This window comes from Lepisosteus oculatus, chromosome 4 (genome assembly GCF_040954835.1).
Source record: "Lepisosteus oculatus isolate fLepOcu1 chromosome 4, fLepOcu1.hap2, whole genome shotgun sequence".
Classification (NCBI taxonomy): Eukaryota; Metazoa; Chordata; class Actinopteri; order Semionotiformes; family Lepisosteidae; genus Lepisosteus; species Lepisosteus oculatus.
The window spans coordinates 17,887,032-17,904,010 of record NC_090699.1 but is presented as its reverse complement, the minus strand read 5'-3'; the positions used below and the strand labels follow the sequence as shown (position 1 = coordinate 17,904,010).

Genomic DNA, 16,979 nt, shown 5'->3' with positions numbered 1-16,979 from the left:
GTGGCCTTGGAAGCTAAACAAAAAAACCGAGAGAAATTTGCAATTACAAACGGTTTTCCAAGACCTCTTTCGGCATCACTCCTTCCTTTCCAGACCCGACTGCTGTTCACGGACTTGAAATCTTATTTTTCTTCTCTTCCGAAATGTATTCTAGACTTTCTGTGCTCTGGCAGGACTGATTTCTGGAAGCTGCCTTAAGAACAGTGCCGAAAGCAAAACACTAGGGGGGGGGTTCTCTCCCCAAACCTTCGTCAACTTAAACGAAAAGAGGGCGCTTTTACCTTGGAGAAGTATCCGACCAGGTGACAGCCCTTTTCATCGTTTTTAGTGAGGATGTAGAAGAGGAACGGCTCAACATCGTAGTATAGAGTCTTGTGGTCAAGAAACAGCTTGGCTAACAGGCAGAGGTTTTGGCAGAAAATCTTGCTGACATTGCCATCAACCTAAAGGCAAGAACAACACAAGTGCAGAGTGTTTATTTTACTTCATTTTGAATAAAGGTCACATTTCTTCATGTGTTCCAAGCTGTCAAAAAAAGACTAGTCGAGCACATAGATAAGCAGCTCAATTTCTAGGGTAAATTTAAAGATTAAAAATAGGAAACTTAGTGACCACAACAGCCTAAACAGCCTGTTATCTCCCATCAGATCTTCGTGCTCCTTCTTTTAACTGTCTGTTAAATCCTCTTACATAGGAGATCCTCCCAACTGAAGAGGAAGCAAGACGAAAAACACGCGTCTTATAGGTCACTGATAAGAGATGTTACATTACTGTCATCGGTGAAGCAATTACAAAGGGAAAGGAAAATGTTAAAAGTGTCAACCTTCAACCAAGATTGTTCAAATTGTATAGTGCACTATTAAGTCCTCATTAAGAATAGTTTGTACAAATTGCGTGTATGCAGCTCTAGAGCAAAGAAGAGCAGTCAGATCCATTCCGGAGCTCAAGGGAATGTCCTCTACTGACAGGTTTTTAGTCTAGAACAGAACAGCCTATGAGGGGACCCGATAACAGTATTCAGAATCCCCTGAGACATGGACAAAGACATGGACCAACCCAGTCTCTGGGAGAAATAGGAGTTCAGACATTGAGAAAATCATACAGACAGTACCCCCAAAGATGCTTTTGTTTCATTTAATTATGTTTTGTACCCTAAAATGCGACAATCCACCAGCGATCGCAACTTTACATAATATCACAATGGTCAGCCTAGAAAAAAAGTTATTGAACTATAAAAATGGGGGGTAAAATCTCACCAGCACTGAAGTCCTCACACTTGTTTTACCACATACAAATAACAAAACGAAGAGCTCACAATACTATTTTATAATAATACATTCAGCAGACGACGAGGGATCTCCAAGAAAAAAAAACAGGTGGCTGCTGTAATTGGTGTTGGTGGAACAGTAGGTGGCACTGTACACCCTGGACCACAGCTGCCAGGCCAACGCACCAACATGGTGCGGATGAAACTTTAAACTGAGGTCCTGACTATTTGATAACTGATAATCCTGTGGATAGCAGTATGCCCTTGGGAAAGTGCAATCACCAGGAGCTTGGCCAAATTCTGCCATCAGCCCTCCCTAGAGTTCCCCATTAATTCAAACGGGGAATGATTTCTTACTCGTCCCCCTGATCCGCTGTGCAGAGACGCTGCCCTGGAGCTGAGGATGAGGTCCTATATGAGGATACTTCAGAATGATAATTATTGTGTAATTCATATTCTAACCAATTTAAGATGAAGGGAGCTGTCTATAATGGAACTTTATATTAATATAAGACTATATCTGAAAGAGAGAGATACGGGATTTAGGAGGTACGTTTTCGGAGACGTTTTTGAGGTCTTGGATAAGGAGTGGAAGCTTCTTTCACTGGGAGATCAACATTCATACTGGTTCCAGTCTCAGAGGTGGAAAACAAAAGCATGAGCAAAATAACCACAGGACTGGATAAATGTATGAACATAATCAGACAAAAGAAAATCTATCAGGTTGGTCCCAGTTACAAAAATACAGGACAACAATCTCCTCTCTGAGTCATTAGAGCTTCTATTCATAGAACTTCACAGAGAGATATAAACACATTTTTACAGCCAGTACACACAGTGTACATACCATCTAGTAATCTGTAGAACAGTTCCAAAGAAAACTGAGATAAAAATAGCATACATGCTTGTAACCTTACGTTTTGTAATGTCTTAATTACTTAGGGCACTATTGCATAAAACGCGTTTCAAAATCGCTCGACTAACCTCAAACACAGAGATGTTGTTCTTCCTGTAGATTTCGTTGGCAGGTGGGTGAAACCACCCACACTTCTTCGAGTGGTGCTGGAGAATGTGTTTGCTCTTCATGTACTTGAGGCAGAACTCACACAGGTAAAGCTTTTGTAATCTGTCAAACACACAAGTCGCCAGGTTAGCAAATGTCACTTCAGCAGTGACCCAAAGCCTTTCCCCAACAGGCCGCTCGGGAACGCGGAAATATCGCACATCCCGAGCGCTCTTACCTCGAGTATTCAGGCGGATAAGGCGAGGAGTACCAGGTCTGGATTTCATACTTCCCAAACTCGATAACCGCTGGGTAGCGGCCACAGTCGGCACCGCCTGAGTAGCTGGTGTTCTGAGAAAGTAACAAAGGATTTTTTAAGAGGGTTTTCAACAAGTGAAAGGTAGACGGAGGGCAATGCTTCACTCGTGTTTAAATGAAGGGTACAATAAACATACAGAAAACCCACGAATTTCCACCTTCAAGTCAGAAAGGCCTTGAAAAGCTGAAGGCTGATGCACAGCGCATCTCCCCCACGGCAAAGGACGGGTGCTCTTGGGAACTGTGACTCCGGCCAGGCGTCGGGGTTGACGATCCTTCCGGACACGTTCCATTTCATTCACGGAATGCGTCCGGAAGGATCGCTAACCCTTTTATTCACAGGCCCTTGGCACAGCCATATCGAATATGTTGATATTCTGTATTAGAGGACAGGGCTTGATCTCACCAGCCAGATTTTTGTCACCGAGCCAGCCTGGGAAACGTGACCCTGGCGAGAACCTCGGATCAATTGGCTATGAACGACCAAACTGGAAACTCTCCCGCGTGCTTGCAATCCGATGTTTGCCGACGTGGTTCCCCACCTGCACCGAGAGCTCCTGGGCTTGCTTGAACATCTCCAAGTCCTCTTCCGTGACGTGCTCCCGCGCCGCTGCCACCCCCGCGTCCGGGGCCTCCTGCCTCAGGTTCTTCGTGCCTTCCACCTCTGTTCACAAAGACGAGCTCATTAGAGCACGAATCGCAGACCAGAAAAAAAACGCACGAAGGGTTCGGGCAAAATCCCCCGGGGGAGGGGGGCTCATTTTGATTCGATTAGGATCTTTGAACTTCAGCGTTTCCAAAAAAACGTCCACTTGCGTAACAGACTCGTATAAATTCGTTAAGGATCAGTCCCAACATCAAACGAGATACAACTGGTAAGACATGTGTAAAGCATATGCAAGAGCCTTTAGCTATAGACTCTTCCCTTTGTATTCCTCACTAATTCTAGTCATATGCTACAGACACAAGGAGTCCTTGCTACAGGAACGCTCAAACACATAGCCCGCTTTTCAGAACGCCTAGCCTTCCAGGAGGAGGATGATCAGAACTGGAGTAAACGGACACTTTAAGAAAAGTCTCCTGAGATGAAGGCTAAACTAATCTCCGTGTGCCAGCACTTTCCCCGAATCCACATGTCAGAAACCAGCATGGCCCTTGAGAAGACAGACAGCTCGCTGGAGTAAGACTCAAACAAGTCCAGCAGATGTACGAGCTCAAATCATGTTTATTAGCTTTAAATCAACCTCATCTTTTATTAATTAATAGCAATGGGATGGCTGTTCAGAGACTATATAATGCATTGCAATCCTATTGTTTTGGAGTTGTTGGGTAAATCCAAGGTTTGGTGCCAAAAGTTAACTATGCTTTAATAATGGAGACTTCACTGAATCATACTCCTATCAACTCCTACATGTTGTACACACACAGCTACTGTATCTGCATTTCCCAGAACAACTCTTGAAAAGAAAGAAAAAGTACAGCCTGAGGGCTCTAAAATTGCAAATTAATCTCTAAAGACATTAGCAAACAGACCAGGAACCCACGAAGAAAAAAAATCTCAGTAAAGCAGTCACTGAATGCTTAATAGCCTTCATTTTTTTTAATTCTTCAAATCAAAGGCAAGAAAAGGAACAAAAAAAACCCAACACTTGACTCTTAATCACAGGTGTCGTTAAATTACAGAAGATCATGTTCTTTACTCCAATTTCCAGGACCAGTCTTCGCCTGGCAAATGAACTTAATTTGCAGATTAAATGCTTTGAAATTTATACCCAAACTAAAACCAGAGAAAAACTCTGATCGCTTTCTCGGACACTAAAATGTATCCGACCTACAGTTTAATAAAATGTTTTTATTGTTAATGGGATTAACGATGAGAGTGAGTATATTAAAAATGCTAATCCCATTATGTAATTATAATGGCACCTTAAAGAGGACTTTATTAAGATATGAAGGTTATTAGACCCAGGGACTGACTGAAATAACACACACATACACAAAAATCATCTACAGAGATATGCTAACAGTTCAGAGTTCACTTCCTTTGTTAGGATTTAGTGTCCTTTAACCCCTTTAATCCACTGGCAGGCTGAAAAGCGGCCAAAGCTTTTATTTATTTATTTTTGTTATGGGAATAGAAGGGAGAAGCAAACAATAAAAGGCTTAGATCGTTACTGGTCGAGAAACGAGCAAAGCAATCTGGTGGTGGAAGGGTGAGAATGGAATTCTGGGAGGAGGAATGGGAAGGGTGGTCCCAGAGAGCAGTGGCTGGAAGGCGACCGCGATGGGCAAGGCGACTGCAGGGGAGCCGCAGAGACGCGGGCTGGCCATGCACTAGGAAAGCGCTGGGGGTGCCGCGGCCTCTGCCGGCGCAAAAGAAAGCCAAAAGGAAAATGAAACTGGTGGCGCAGGATTAGTTGGAGAACACATTCTAGATGTTAATCGACATTAGAGAGAGGGCGAGAAAGCCGAGCTACTGCGCTACGCGAGTTCAGGAAGAGCAGAAGACAGAGAGGAAAAGAAAAGCCGAGACGGAGCGCGACAAAGATTATTTGCACTTGACGGGAGGCAGGTGGGGTTGGCGCTGTGACCCTTTGCTTACCATGATGCTGATCGGGCTTAATTCTTCCGGCTGCCAAGCTCCCCTTCCCTGGTGAGGGGGTCCCCTTTTGAGGGGTCACTTTATATTTTAATCTGCCTAGCATCCTGTGCTTTCTGAGGAAGGAAGTTCGTTTGAAATGAACCACTGCCTTAAAAGTGCATCCTCTGGGTACCCCCCAGCCGGGGGCGGGGGCGGAGTGGGAGACTAGCCTACTGTTCAGTTCTTTCTTCCCGTGGAGCTGGGGGCAGGAAGACAAATCCGGCTCGCGCCGCACGCGCCCGGGCGGAGCGTAGCTCGGGTGCGCCTTTTTCCGCGACTGTCCCTGAGCGGCAAAGATGTGCGAGAGTCCGTCAAACAGCCCCTTGAGCTGGTTGTTACTGGAGAGGCTGCTAAGGGAAGGCGCGCTAGACTGGCTGGAGGAGCTCTGGGGGGAGTTTGCGGAGGCGGAGCTGCTGCCGGACTTCTGGGAACCGGGGCTCTGTCCGGGTCGCGGAGGAGGGGACGGGAGCGCGGCCGGCGGGGGGGTGAGCTGGGGAGAGGTACCGGTCGCCGTGGCGCCCGAGCGAGGAGTGCACAACAGTTTCTGGAGGCCCTTTTTCCTCGGCCGGCAGTGCTTTGGGAGGTCTGCCGTTTCGGCCCGCGACCTGCGGCCGACGGGCGACGGCGTGAAAAATTTCGAGAGGCCGTCGATGAGGCCCCTGGTGGTCTTGTTAACGGGGAGAGGACAGGTGGAGGAGGATGTGGGCGGGAGAGGAGTGGAGGAGGAGGAGAAGGAGGTGGTGGTGGTGGAGGAGGAGGAGGTGGAGACGGCCACCCAAGAGGGGTCTGTGACAGCCAATCTGCTGCTCGTGTTCTTCACGGATGCGGCATGACCAGATGGAGGTGTGGTACAGACTTTAATCTTTTGACCCCTACCAGGTGACCCCCTGCCCGCCAGTGCAATCAGGGTTCCTTCTGCGCTGGTTACAGACCTGAGGGCGAAAAAAACGTTAAGAGCAAGTCAAGAAAGGTGGTCAGCGTTTAAACCAACGGCCATCTTTTGGTTTTTGCCTATGACTGGCTGGTTTCCAAACTAGAAAGAACTACAGTTGCGCATGAGAGGGCCATAAAAAAAACCCCAACATATTTAGGCCATGACCTAAACATTACATCTATAAAAACGACCAACCGACAGCGACTGCAAACAAGGATTTCAGGCTTTTGACAAATGAAGAACACGCAACCGCCGATAAATGTTTCGGTGTCAAAATAGCCGGCACCATCAATTAACACATCAAGATGCTCCTCTGTGCGCAAGAGTGCGGTGAATCGGGGAACAGTGCATCTATAACGAACCACGTGAGGGGAGGTCTTTTTTTCCACCCTTGTTACAGTGGAAAGCTAGATGCCAGTCAGAAGTAGGCACGAATGTGCTGTGCTCAGAAGAAAAAGCCCAATGTGACCCTGGCCTGGACTCGTCCCAGCACTGACTGCAGTGAGGAAAGGAAGCACAGAGGTCTGAAGACTGAAAATGCTATTCTGAGGCTTAAGGGGACAAAGATGAAAAGTACAGAGCACAGGTACTTGGATCAAAAACTTGAGTACTGGTCCCTGCAAACAGCACTCCTGTTTGGTCTTCGTGAAGAGCACTCCAGGAGGCATGAATGAGTAACGCAATTACTATTCTGGCTTAAGGCTAATGAAAAGCCAGGGGAAGACTTCTGTATTGAGTCTAAATTTATCTAAAAAACCAAATCGCTTTCTATGTATGTGCTGTCTTCAAGACATCTGAGATAAACTGTTAATACAACATAAGCTTCAGGATCGGTAAGATTAATGGTTAATTAACGAGTAGGATCATAACAGCTCATCTGTTCGCCTACAAGGGAGAAAATCTATTACTTCAGAGCCAGTATATGTTCATGATTCACTCTAAAACACTTGTTCTGGAAGCAAAGACCTGCAGGTCATGAGGAGTATAAGTGCCCTTTCGGAAAGGTTGAGGGAAAAGAAGGGACTTATTTTACAAGACCTTTATCTACATAATCTGCAACACAGAGCATTTCAGATTTAATAAGATGCAAGTGGAGCAAAATTAATTCCTAAGCAAGGCATTACACGTACCAACATTACAATCCTACAACACATCACAAAGATCAAAACTAAAGTACATTTGAATATTATCAATGACCTTTTCTCACACCCCCTAGTTAATACAGCACAGTGGTTTTAATCCCATCCAAACGTAATGTGGAGCTGTGCCGGTGCTGTGCCAAGGGGAGAGGGTGTTTGTGCATTATCTGTGCTCACCTGCTCTGCTCATGGAACAGCAGACCCAAAGAGTTACAAGGACAAGGAACAGAAGTGCTAATGGTACAAATGAATTCAGCCGAACCTTCTAAGTGTAGTCTAGAAATTTAAGGACAGAAGGTGGAGAATAACCTACATTGTTCGCTGTTTGAGCTTATTTTTGGGTCTTCCTATTGGCTTGGCGTATCTCCGTTTGATCTGGGCGGCTCTTTTGTGCAGCAGCCTTTTCCCCTTGTCCTCCGGCCTGCAGACCTGACAGACCCACAGACCTGGGGAAGAGTTGGAAGGAAAGCGATTCAGGAAACTCTGCCGCTGCTAGGGACACATTTCTACTTTTTTAAATGCTAAACAGAGCACAAATGCGATCCAACGTCAGGATGTAACTTTCCATATATCTGTTGTTTTTTTTTGCAACTGCCCTATCAAGATGGATACTTTCGCCTTCCTGCGCATAGCTTTTGTCCAACCCGATTACGTAATTTCTTTTCGGCAGGTCGTTTTTTCCCTCGACGCAGCACAAGCTTTAACATAAAACCTCGAATATTCCATATGTGCACAATGATAGGAAACAGAAAAAAGCTCTATGAAGACATCTTTCTATGCTGTCCTAGGAGACAGAAACCACAGGCCTTTCTAGAGCAGAGGTCACAAACTCAGTTCCTCGAGGGCCCTGTGCCTTCCAGTAGTCAACTATACAATTAACCTAATTATTGTCTAAATTAGACATGTATGAGATTTTTCTTAAGGTCTTCGACAGTTGATTACACAAGACATTCGCTTTGTTAAAAGGTAGAGCTACCTATAAATTGCCCGAGAGCCTGGTTAGAAGTATTACAATTATGCAGCTAATTAAACAATTAGACCTACTATTAAATTGAGAACAATTATGGGTGGAACAGAAACCAGATGACACTGGGCTCTCCAGGAAGCGAGTTGGAGGGCCCTGCTGCAGAGAAACTGTATTGCTGAGGCAGTGCTGTCACTACGCGAGTACAATACCTTTTGGCATTCTTGAAAGTGGGGGGTCACAGCACTCCATATGGAACCCGCGATCACAGGAATCGCAAAACAGCATGTCTTCCTAACAAAAAACACAACAATCTTTTTAAGCATTTTCAAGATTTGCTCATTTTTATCACCCCCCCCCAACAAAACACTCCTAACACATTCAAAGGGATACAATATGGTTATGATATGAACGTATTAGATACAGATTTTTTTTGCATGTCACATCAGGCTACATTTTTTAATAAATGGCATCAGATCCGACTTCCCGCCAATAAGACTGCCTCTTATTGCTTTTATAAGTATAAGGAACAGAATCTTGCACTTACCATGAGAGGCAATGAGTATCTATTACACCCAGATCATTCTTTCAAATATTTAAATGCTTAGCCTAATAAATAACATTGATGATCAACACCTGTGATCGCAACTTACAGCGTTTTTCCCCTGAACCCGACAGGAACTGCAGGTCTTGCACTCGATACACTGCCATCGCAATGCCTTCACGTTTGCAGTCAGCTCGGGCGAGAACTTCAGACACGATGGGTGCCCTTAAAAAAAGCAGATCGGCACAACGTAATGTACAGAGCGCTCTCCCCCACCAAGCCCGGGGCTCGGCCATTCCTTAACCGAAATCAACGCTTCCTGAAAGCTTCCAGTGAAAAAAAGCAAACCTGCTTTTTAATAACTTTATAATGTTCGAGGGACTGCAATTGAGAAAGGCTGAAAAAATAAGCCAGGCAAGCCTTTATTTTTACCACGCACGCTGACAGCTTCCATTAGCCATCTAAATTAATTTCTACAGAGGGAAGGGAGACTTATTTTCAAATTGCATATATTTTAAAAATCAGTTAAACATTAACATATTGCATCAATATTGTTAAGAGCGTGCATGATCCCTTTTCAAGATCTGGGTCTGAAAGCACTGTATTATCAAACACATCTGAGTAGCTAATTAAAGATAATTTGATCTTAATGAGGCAGAAACAGTACCAGCATTCATTCTAATGGAAGTCGATCCATGAGAGTCATGTAAAAGCTTGCCTTCACATGCTTACTCTCCCTCTCAGGACTTTCAGACCAGCTGTTTGACAGTGAAAGCACAGTTTGTATGTACACTATGAACAGTTAATGAAAACCACCTCAATGCTACTTAGTCAAATTCAGGCAATAAAAATCTGTCACCAGGAGAACAATTCCTTGTGGCATTTAAAATAATTGTCCAAAACAAATGACTCCACTGGGGTGGTAATTTAATGGAAGGTTAGCAATTTACATGGAAAGAAGAGAACTGGAAAAAGGAAAATGTCGCCAATCTGCACCTCTAATTTGCTGATCTTTACTCTTCTGTGCTGCTATCTCTGATCATGAACCACCGGCACAAGCACACAAAAAAAAACTGACTTCGTGAACATTTCAGGATTCCAAAGATCCGCAGTGAAGGACAAGAAAACTGCTTTACATTTATCGGAAACAAAAGCCTCGTTTATGTAACCAAATGGATGTAAACAGACGAATCCTTGCGGTATGCATCCATAAAGTTGCACAAAATGCTAAAGAAAGGGTTTGCGAAGACGCTGCACTCGCTGGATCAAATATTTACAGCAGAGCTCTTCGATAAAAATTTATGCACAAACCTGCGAGCTAATTAATTCCTAATGTGGGACTGCTGTTAGGATGTTGTTCCAATAAACATGTCAGGGCTGGGGAGAACCATTCTAAATCATTTACACTGCAGCCGACGACAACAATGCTTAATGTTTTTTTTCTCTCCACCATCAGTCAAGGTGTTGTGCATCTACAAAAATGACTAACGCTCCTCATTTTTCATTGCATTGAAGTAATGGAGTGACAGACAACCTTCCTCTAAAATGGAACAAGAGCTGTTCAGCAGCTGAGGCCCCCTGACAAGTTCACAGACAGCACTTCAACAGCCTTTAGTGGTCGACTGTTTCTTTACTCTTGCTCGAATTCAATAACTCCCTTTACCAAGCTCCACTGCTCAGCAGCAGACACAGCCAGGCGTGCAGACTGGGGGACAGACGGCACCTCTGTCTGATCTGCTCACCCCTCTGGTGCAGGTGTGCAGACTGGGGGACAGACAGCACCTCTGTCTGATCTGCTCACCCCTCTGGTGCAGGCAGGCAGACGGGGGGACAGACAGCACCTCTGTCTGATCTGCTCACCCCTCTGGTGCAGGCAGGCAGACTGGGGGACAGACAGCACCTCTGTCTGATCTGCTCACCCCTCTGGTGCAGGCAGGCAGACTGGGGGACAGACAGCACCTCCCTGATTGATCTACTCACCACTGCTGCCACAGTCCGCACAGGACAGGAGCTCCTCGGGCCTCTTCTCGCGATTCGACTCCTTCGTGCCCAGACAGAAACTGCAAATCGGGATGGGGTCAGCACGGGGCTAGGAGGGAGAAAGAAGAAGAACGGGGAAGGGGGAGGAGGATTAACGAAAGGAATTCTGAAACTGGAACGCCCAGTGAAAAATATATATCTCTTGCTCCTCCACTAAACAAAGCTTAAGAAAAACTGATGAAAAACGTCTGAAGTAACTGGCTTGCTTTATGCCACGGAGATCCTGGAGGCCATAGGTCAACGCCTCAACGCTGACCTCCCTTACTACAGCATCAATCTTCTCAACGGCAGGCCTGAGCCCGAACGACTGACTGGCGCTGTGCCATTTCCATCCTGGGGCTATCTCCACCACACCTCAGTAGTTTACGGCACAGTACACGATCCAGGAGGAAGGGGATGTGCTGTCAGTGAGCTCCGTTCAGGACAGGGAGGAATCGGAGTCTGCTACAGTCTTCCTTCCTGGTGTGCGACTGCAGGCACATAAACAACATTCCCAGACCATGCCTACCCCCGAGCCCTACAATACTTCAGAGGGAGCCAGGCACAGACCAGCAACATCCCACACCACCCAGCCTACATGAAGTACCTCACCTTTATCGGGTAATCTCTTTATACAGTACAGCAATAAAAAAAAAAGATTAATGATCATAACAATTAAAGTTCTTAATCAGAGTTTCACATACTAGAGCCCAAAGGGAGCACTTGATGTGTAATTGAATTCATGTTTAATGGAAAAAAAGCCTGGTGTTCTACACCATTCATCAAGTGCAATACTGCTACCGTCAAGAAGAGAATGATCAATTTAACAATTAGGAAAACTGATTCGGGTCTCCAGTAAGCACAGCATTAGCATCCAGCCAGGCTTTTTTTTTTATTCATTACAAAAATTTCTGCAACGATACTTCATGTCTTGTACTAAAAAGAAAAGCATTGTTTCACTTATGTCAACAAACAGTTGGCACAGAAACGCATCTCAAAAGCCTATATTCAAATCACCATCTGCAATTTCAGCATGTGAAGGCCTTGATTTAAAATACTTATGCATGCCCGTTTGGAACATCGATAAAAGCGTCTCATTTCACATTCTGGAAAAACATGACCACAGATCTGGACTTTTCTCAGCCCATGCTACACTAATGCTTCGCTCTCTCGCTCAAGCTTCAGCAAAGCCCCATGGGGGGAAAAACTGGTCACGACGACCTGCATTCACCGGCTCAACCTGCAGAGCGCCGAGCTAATCAGGGTCAGCTTTCACGCCGGGACCCATCAGAAGCTCAGCTGCACACTTTTCGTCCCCTTACTGCAGCTAAACAAACGAAGCACAGGAAATCTGCACACAACCGCCCTCAGCGGCCTGGGAGCTGCAGGTTTTGCTCCAAACAGCGGATCAATGACAGGGCCCCAGAGGGACCAGGTGTCTTTTGAGGTTTTTCAGGATTCCGATGAGCTCTTTTTGGCAGGGCGGGTCCCCACTGGCAGCAAGTAAATGTCAGAGCCTGGTAAAAAAAAAAAAACCTCAGGGCAGGCCGGCTTGCAAACCCCCTCCAAGCGCAGGCGGGTAACCACACTTCCCTTTCCTCCGCGGACTGGCAGCTGTGCGCCGAGGGCAGGGCCAGACGCACTCACGCCAGCGCCCCATCAGCAAACAACCTCCGCGCAGGCTTTAGGTGAGGATGCAACTAGACTGTTCCACGCACATTTCCTCCAGCTGCATGGCCTAGGACACCCCGGGCCCCGGAGGGCTGTGGTGCAGGGGTGCAGCACCAGAGCACACGTGCACACGAGGACTGAACTCTTGCTGCCTCCTCCTCACCGAGGAGCCCAGCCACCGAGCCATCAACACTGCCTTACAGGCCTGAGGCTCAACAGCCGACCGCAGAAAGCTTGCCTTCTCAAGTTATTCTCCAGCTGCTGCAACTTCATATCAACAGTCAACAACGCTGAGGTTAACAGTGCAGAGGAAGATTAATTACTCAGTAAACACTTCGGTTTCTGTCTCCAGACTGTCACTCGCCCAGAGTTAAGCCTTGGAAAATCTATCATCCGCCACGGAACTGGTTTAGGATATTGTTCCGAGCCTTTTACACTTTATCTCTCATGCCTCACCAACACAAAAATCTCATGAACGCCACAACAGGGACTTTAACCTCTTGTGAGACGCAATGTAGGCAATGTAACCTCTTCTAACATGTGGAACTGGTGTGCTCAGATTAAAATGCAGGACCAGCATCCAAACGGGCAGCAAAGCTGCTGTTACTAATAGGTTTAACATCAGTCTAACAATCTCCCAAAACAAATATTTCCATTTGCTTCGCTCTTCACTCATGAATCGAGCCACCGCATGCAGGCTGCAATTAGACTGCTGTCGCTATGCACGACAGCCCTTGGCTGCACCCTCGCACTAGGGAGCAGGGTGCTCTTCCACCGAAGACAGAGGCTCAACGGCAGCAGCACAGTGCCTGGGCCGCCTGGGGGCGGAAAGCCCTGACCGAGGGCGCCGATGCGGCGCAGTTCAGCTAAAGAGACTAACGGGGGTCGTGGACCAAGCACGACTGCCATTGGTGAAAGATGAACGACAGCTCACTTCCGAGGTCAAACCCACAGGACTTCACTCCATTATGCGCGGCAGTGGTTATTTTTGGAGAGAAGTATAGAAGAGAGGGTTAAAAAAAAACATTTTTGGTGTTTCTAGAAGGTAACCATGCAGTTAATGCAAAAGCAAGCATGAGTTTCTGTTCGAATAAGTTTCATTCTTGCATCCCTAAGTGTTACTAACTTTGCTCGGCTGTCCCAGCTGCACACAACTTCCCGGAGACCCTTTATTTTATGGGCATTACTAAAGGGTTCCCAGCTAAGGTGGCAATATGCCCCATTTCCCAGCTACAAAACGTGGCTGTTAAGGAAGCATGCTGACAGGGTCAATGTGATATCTGAGGGACAACATGAATTGATCTCGTTTTTAATACAAGGTGAGCATTTTCTGTGAAAGCAGGCATTGCTGCATTACATCTCATAAATGCACTCGTACATAGGATTATAAAAATAAAAGATGGTGAACACAGGAGAAGGTCAGTTTTGTAAACTATGGACCCACGGAGTGCTTCCTAAAACCGCATGTTGTAATTTTGAGCACTCTGTAGCAGTCACAGAATGTACTCTGAACGCGTGCCTTCAGCAACAGCTTTCAACAGATGCAACAGAAAAGCATCCTACGAGCACCGAAATCCTTACAGAGGAAAATAAGTGAGTGTGCGATGGAGTGGCCACTGAATGAAACCGTCTTGCACTATGATGAGATTGTTTTTTGTCCAAAAAATGCATTACTGTTACATCAAATAGAATAAAGCAAAAAGTAATACAGCAGAATCCTAGCCCCCCCCTGATAAAACTGTAACTAAAAAAAAGGTCATGAAATATAGACCAACATAAAGATCTGGTAACTTTTAAAACATAATAATATACAAGAAGATGTAATTATTCATTCTGTTGTTGATAGTATTCCAGCACCATCGACGGCACAACTAATAAACACATTTTCTGCATCTCTTAATGCACAAGATTTATTCATACTAGTAAACATGCTAAAAGCAAAATCCTATCAGTTTTATCCTCGAATGTATTTTCAGTCAGCTGGTAAGATCACAACACCTCAGTGTATTTGTACTGAAGTTTCCGGAAGTTGAATTAACTGCCAGGAAGGTACTAAAGGAGCTTCACAGACACTCTAAGGCAAAAGAGTTTAGTCTTGAAGATATAATACAGAGTAACAGCCTCAACTCTAGAAACCACCAACAATCTCCAGATTAATGAGATGGCTGCTACCTCAACAGGAAGGTAGAAATGGACCTCAAATATTCCATGAGAAAAATGCTTGGGAAGGAAAACGACAAGTGGGAATCTTCACAAGCTGTGGTATCATCGGGATACGGTGTCTCCCAGACTTAATGTCGACCTCGTGAATCTGGGGTCTGTAGTGACATATTAGAAAGACATGGATTTGCCCAACAGTAGCCAACTGACTCCCCAGGACAAATGGGGAGATGTGATGAGGCTGGAACTGGGTTTCTGGGCGGTTTCCCCAGAAAAACAGTCACACGGACAGGAGAAGCTCATTTCAAGCAATATGAAGAGAGTACTTTGTCCAAGGGTATAATAATGTAATAATAATGTTATTATAACAGAAGTGCTCCATGCAAGACTTAACACAGACCTTCCAGTTAGGAGTCCTGTGCCTTAAACACTGTTCCGCAGTGCGGCCCTACAATAGGAAACAACACATTAAGCTCAATAACCCAAAGAGCATGAACATCTCAGCCCCGAGCAGAAGAACGCAGATCACCTGGGGGAGCTGGAGAGGCCCTGCTTGGAGGAGCGCTGGAGCACCCCTGAGGAGGAGCTGCAGGTCCTCAAGGTCGAAAAAATATCAACAGCTGGATATATCCCCATACAGAGATACAGGACACCGTGACAGATGTTCAGTTTAACATACAAGTCTTTAGCTTTTGATTTGTTACTACAGAAAACATTGAATGTACACCTGGATTTTAATTACCTCACAGTTCTTCAAAATTCTGAATAAATTTGGAGTCAGGTGCATCTTAATTGTATATATTTATCCTATTTGCCTCCTTGATACACTGAAGACCTAATAACTTAATTACAGTGCTCTACAGGAGGAAAACCTTAATGTCTACATTGCGTCTCACAAAGATAACCCTTAATATCTTGTCAGATATAGCCTAAATATAGCCCAGAAGAAAACCAACTTTCCATAATTGAAGCAACACCGGTGCCCAAAGCACCATCCCCAGGGATCAAACCCAACAGGTCTTCTAATACTCAGTGGTGCTGTATTAATGCTGGTGATCAGCACAGCACTGGGTGCACTGCTGTCACTCAAGATTACATGGTCCTTACACACTGCTTTAGATGCCTTTGTGCACAATCATCTAGTGCTCCACCTCAGGTGTTAGCCTGCTCCACTGCACACCTGGAGCCTGGGACCCCTGCCTTGTATTGTGCATTTAAGACCTTTTCCTCCTCCCTAGACTTCCTGACAACTACTTATTCAGGGTTCTCTCACAAATACCAGTCTGAGGCAGAATCGGTGTCCCGTGGCGTTCTACACCACCTAATCGATAAAAGAAAGGAGACACGGCTCTCAGATGTAAATTGCTGTTTGCAGTGCAAGTCTCTCCCCTTTGGGCCAGAATGACAGAGCTGTAGCACACCAGTACCAGTTAAACCCCGCCCCGCACAGCCTACTGTTCTTGACTTCAATTGCTATGCGAGCGGCTCCACAGTTCTTTACATACATGCTCAGAAACAGTCACACTACAGCACTACAGTGGAAAAGAAACGAACGCAGGTCTGCCCCCACTCTGAGCTCCAGGGCTTTGAATAAAGACATCTGCAGTGCTCCAGATCAATCTGCATGTTGGAGATGCAACACACGACACCACCGGTTTGCCTTTTCTACTATACCAACCCCGAGCGGACTTTTTACACGTTCCTTGAAATCAGACCCCAGAACATGACGGACACGCTGTACTTCCACAGAACACCGAGCGGATTCCCACGTGGATTTTAGCCTCCTCGTACCCAAGAGAAAGGGGTTGGAATGTGTGGGGACATGACAGGCAGCATGTGAGGTTTACAGAGTAGTTGCTCTGACAGAAAAGCCATTACACTTTCCCTTACCCGGTATACAACAGCGACATGTACAGTATGGGTAAATCGGCTACCGCAAAACCTGCAGCACCCTAATATCTATTGTTTTTCCTTCATTTGCTAGTGGTCAAACGCCGATGAACACACGGTGCCACGCTGCTCAGCGAACAGCCCCGAGCGGCCCACTCTTTCCCCCAGAAGGCCACCCCGTCGCCATTTTCATTCCCGAACTCCTAAACCCCAGGCCGCCAAACGGCCACCAGACCGGTGGGGCTCCGGCTCCTGGGCACCAGAAGCAAAAGGGTTAATACACACTTGACCTGCACTGGAGTCATTCGTTTTAAGACTTCCAAATAAGGGTTGAATCCGTTTACACACAGAGAGTGATACTCCGGCAAATGGCTTCACCTGCTCAGTAGGTTACAGTTACATGCCTACAGTTGCCCGGCTTAATGACTC

At 45.9% G+C, this 16,979-nt stretch overlaps 1 protein-coding gene across 3 annotated transcripts in view; it reads right to left on the bottom strand.

Moving 5' to 3' along the window:
* The window catches only part of kat6b (K(lysine) acetyltransferase 6B), a 42,943-nt gene that overhangs the window by 12,081 nt on the left and 13,883 nt on the right, over positions 1–16,979 (bottom strand). For 2 of the 3 annotated variants that reach the window (XM_069188876.1, XM_069188877.1), the window contains exons 3-11: positions 10,791–10,899; positions 8,920–9,035; positions 8,479–8,560; positions 7,616–7,748; positions 5,191–6,161; positions 3,131–3,252; positions 2,509–2,621; positions 2,252–2,393; positions 282–443 (exon numbers count right to left, since the gene is read on the bottom strand). In XM_069188876.1, the coding sequence (XP_069044977.1) occupies positions 282–443; positions 2,252–2,393; positions 2,509–2,621; positions 3,131–3,252; positions 5,191–6,161; positions 7,616–7,748; positions 8,479–8,560; positions 8,920–9,035; positions 10,791–10,899 (1,950 nt within the window). The remainder of the gene's footprint in view (positions 1–281; positions 444–2,251; positions 2,394–2,508; positions 2,622–3,130; positions 3,253–5,190; positions 6,162–7,615; positions 7,749–8,478; positions 8,561–8,919; positions 9,036–10,790; positions 10,900–16,979) is intronic. The other variant, XM_069188878.1, reaches the window with a different exon arrangement.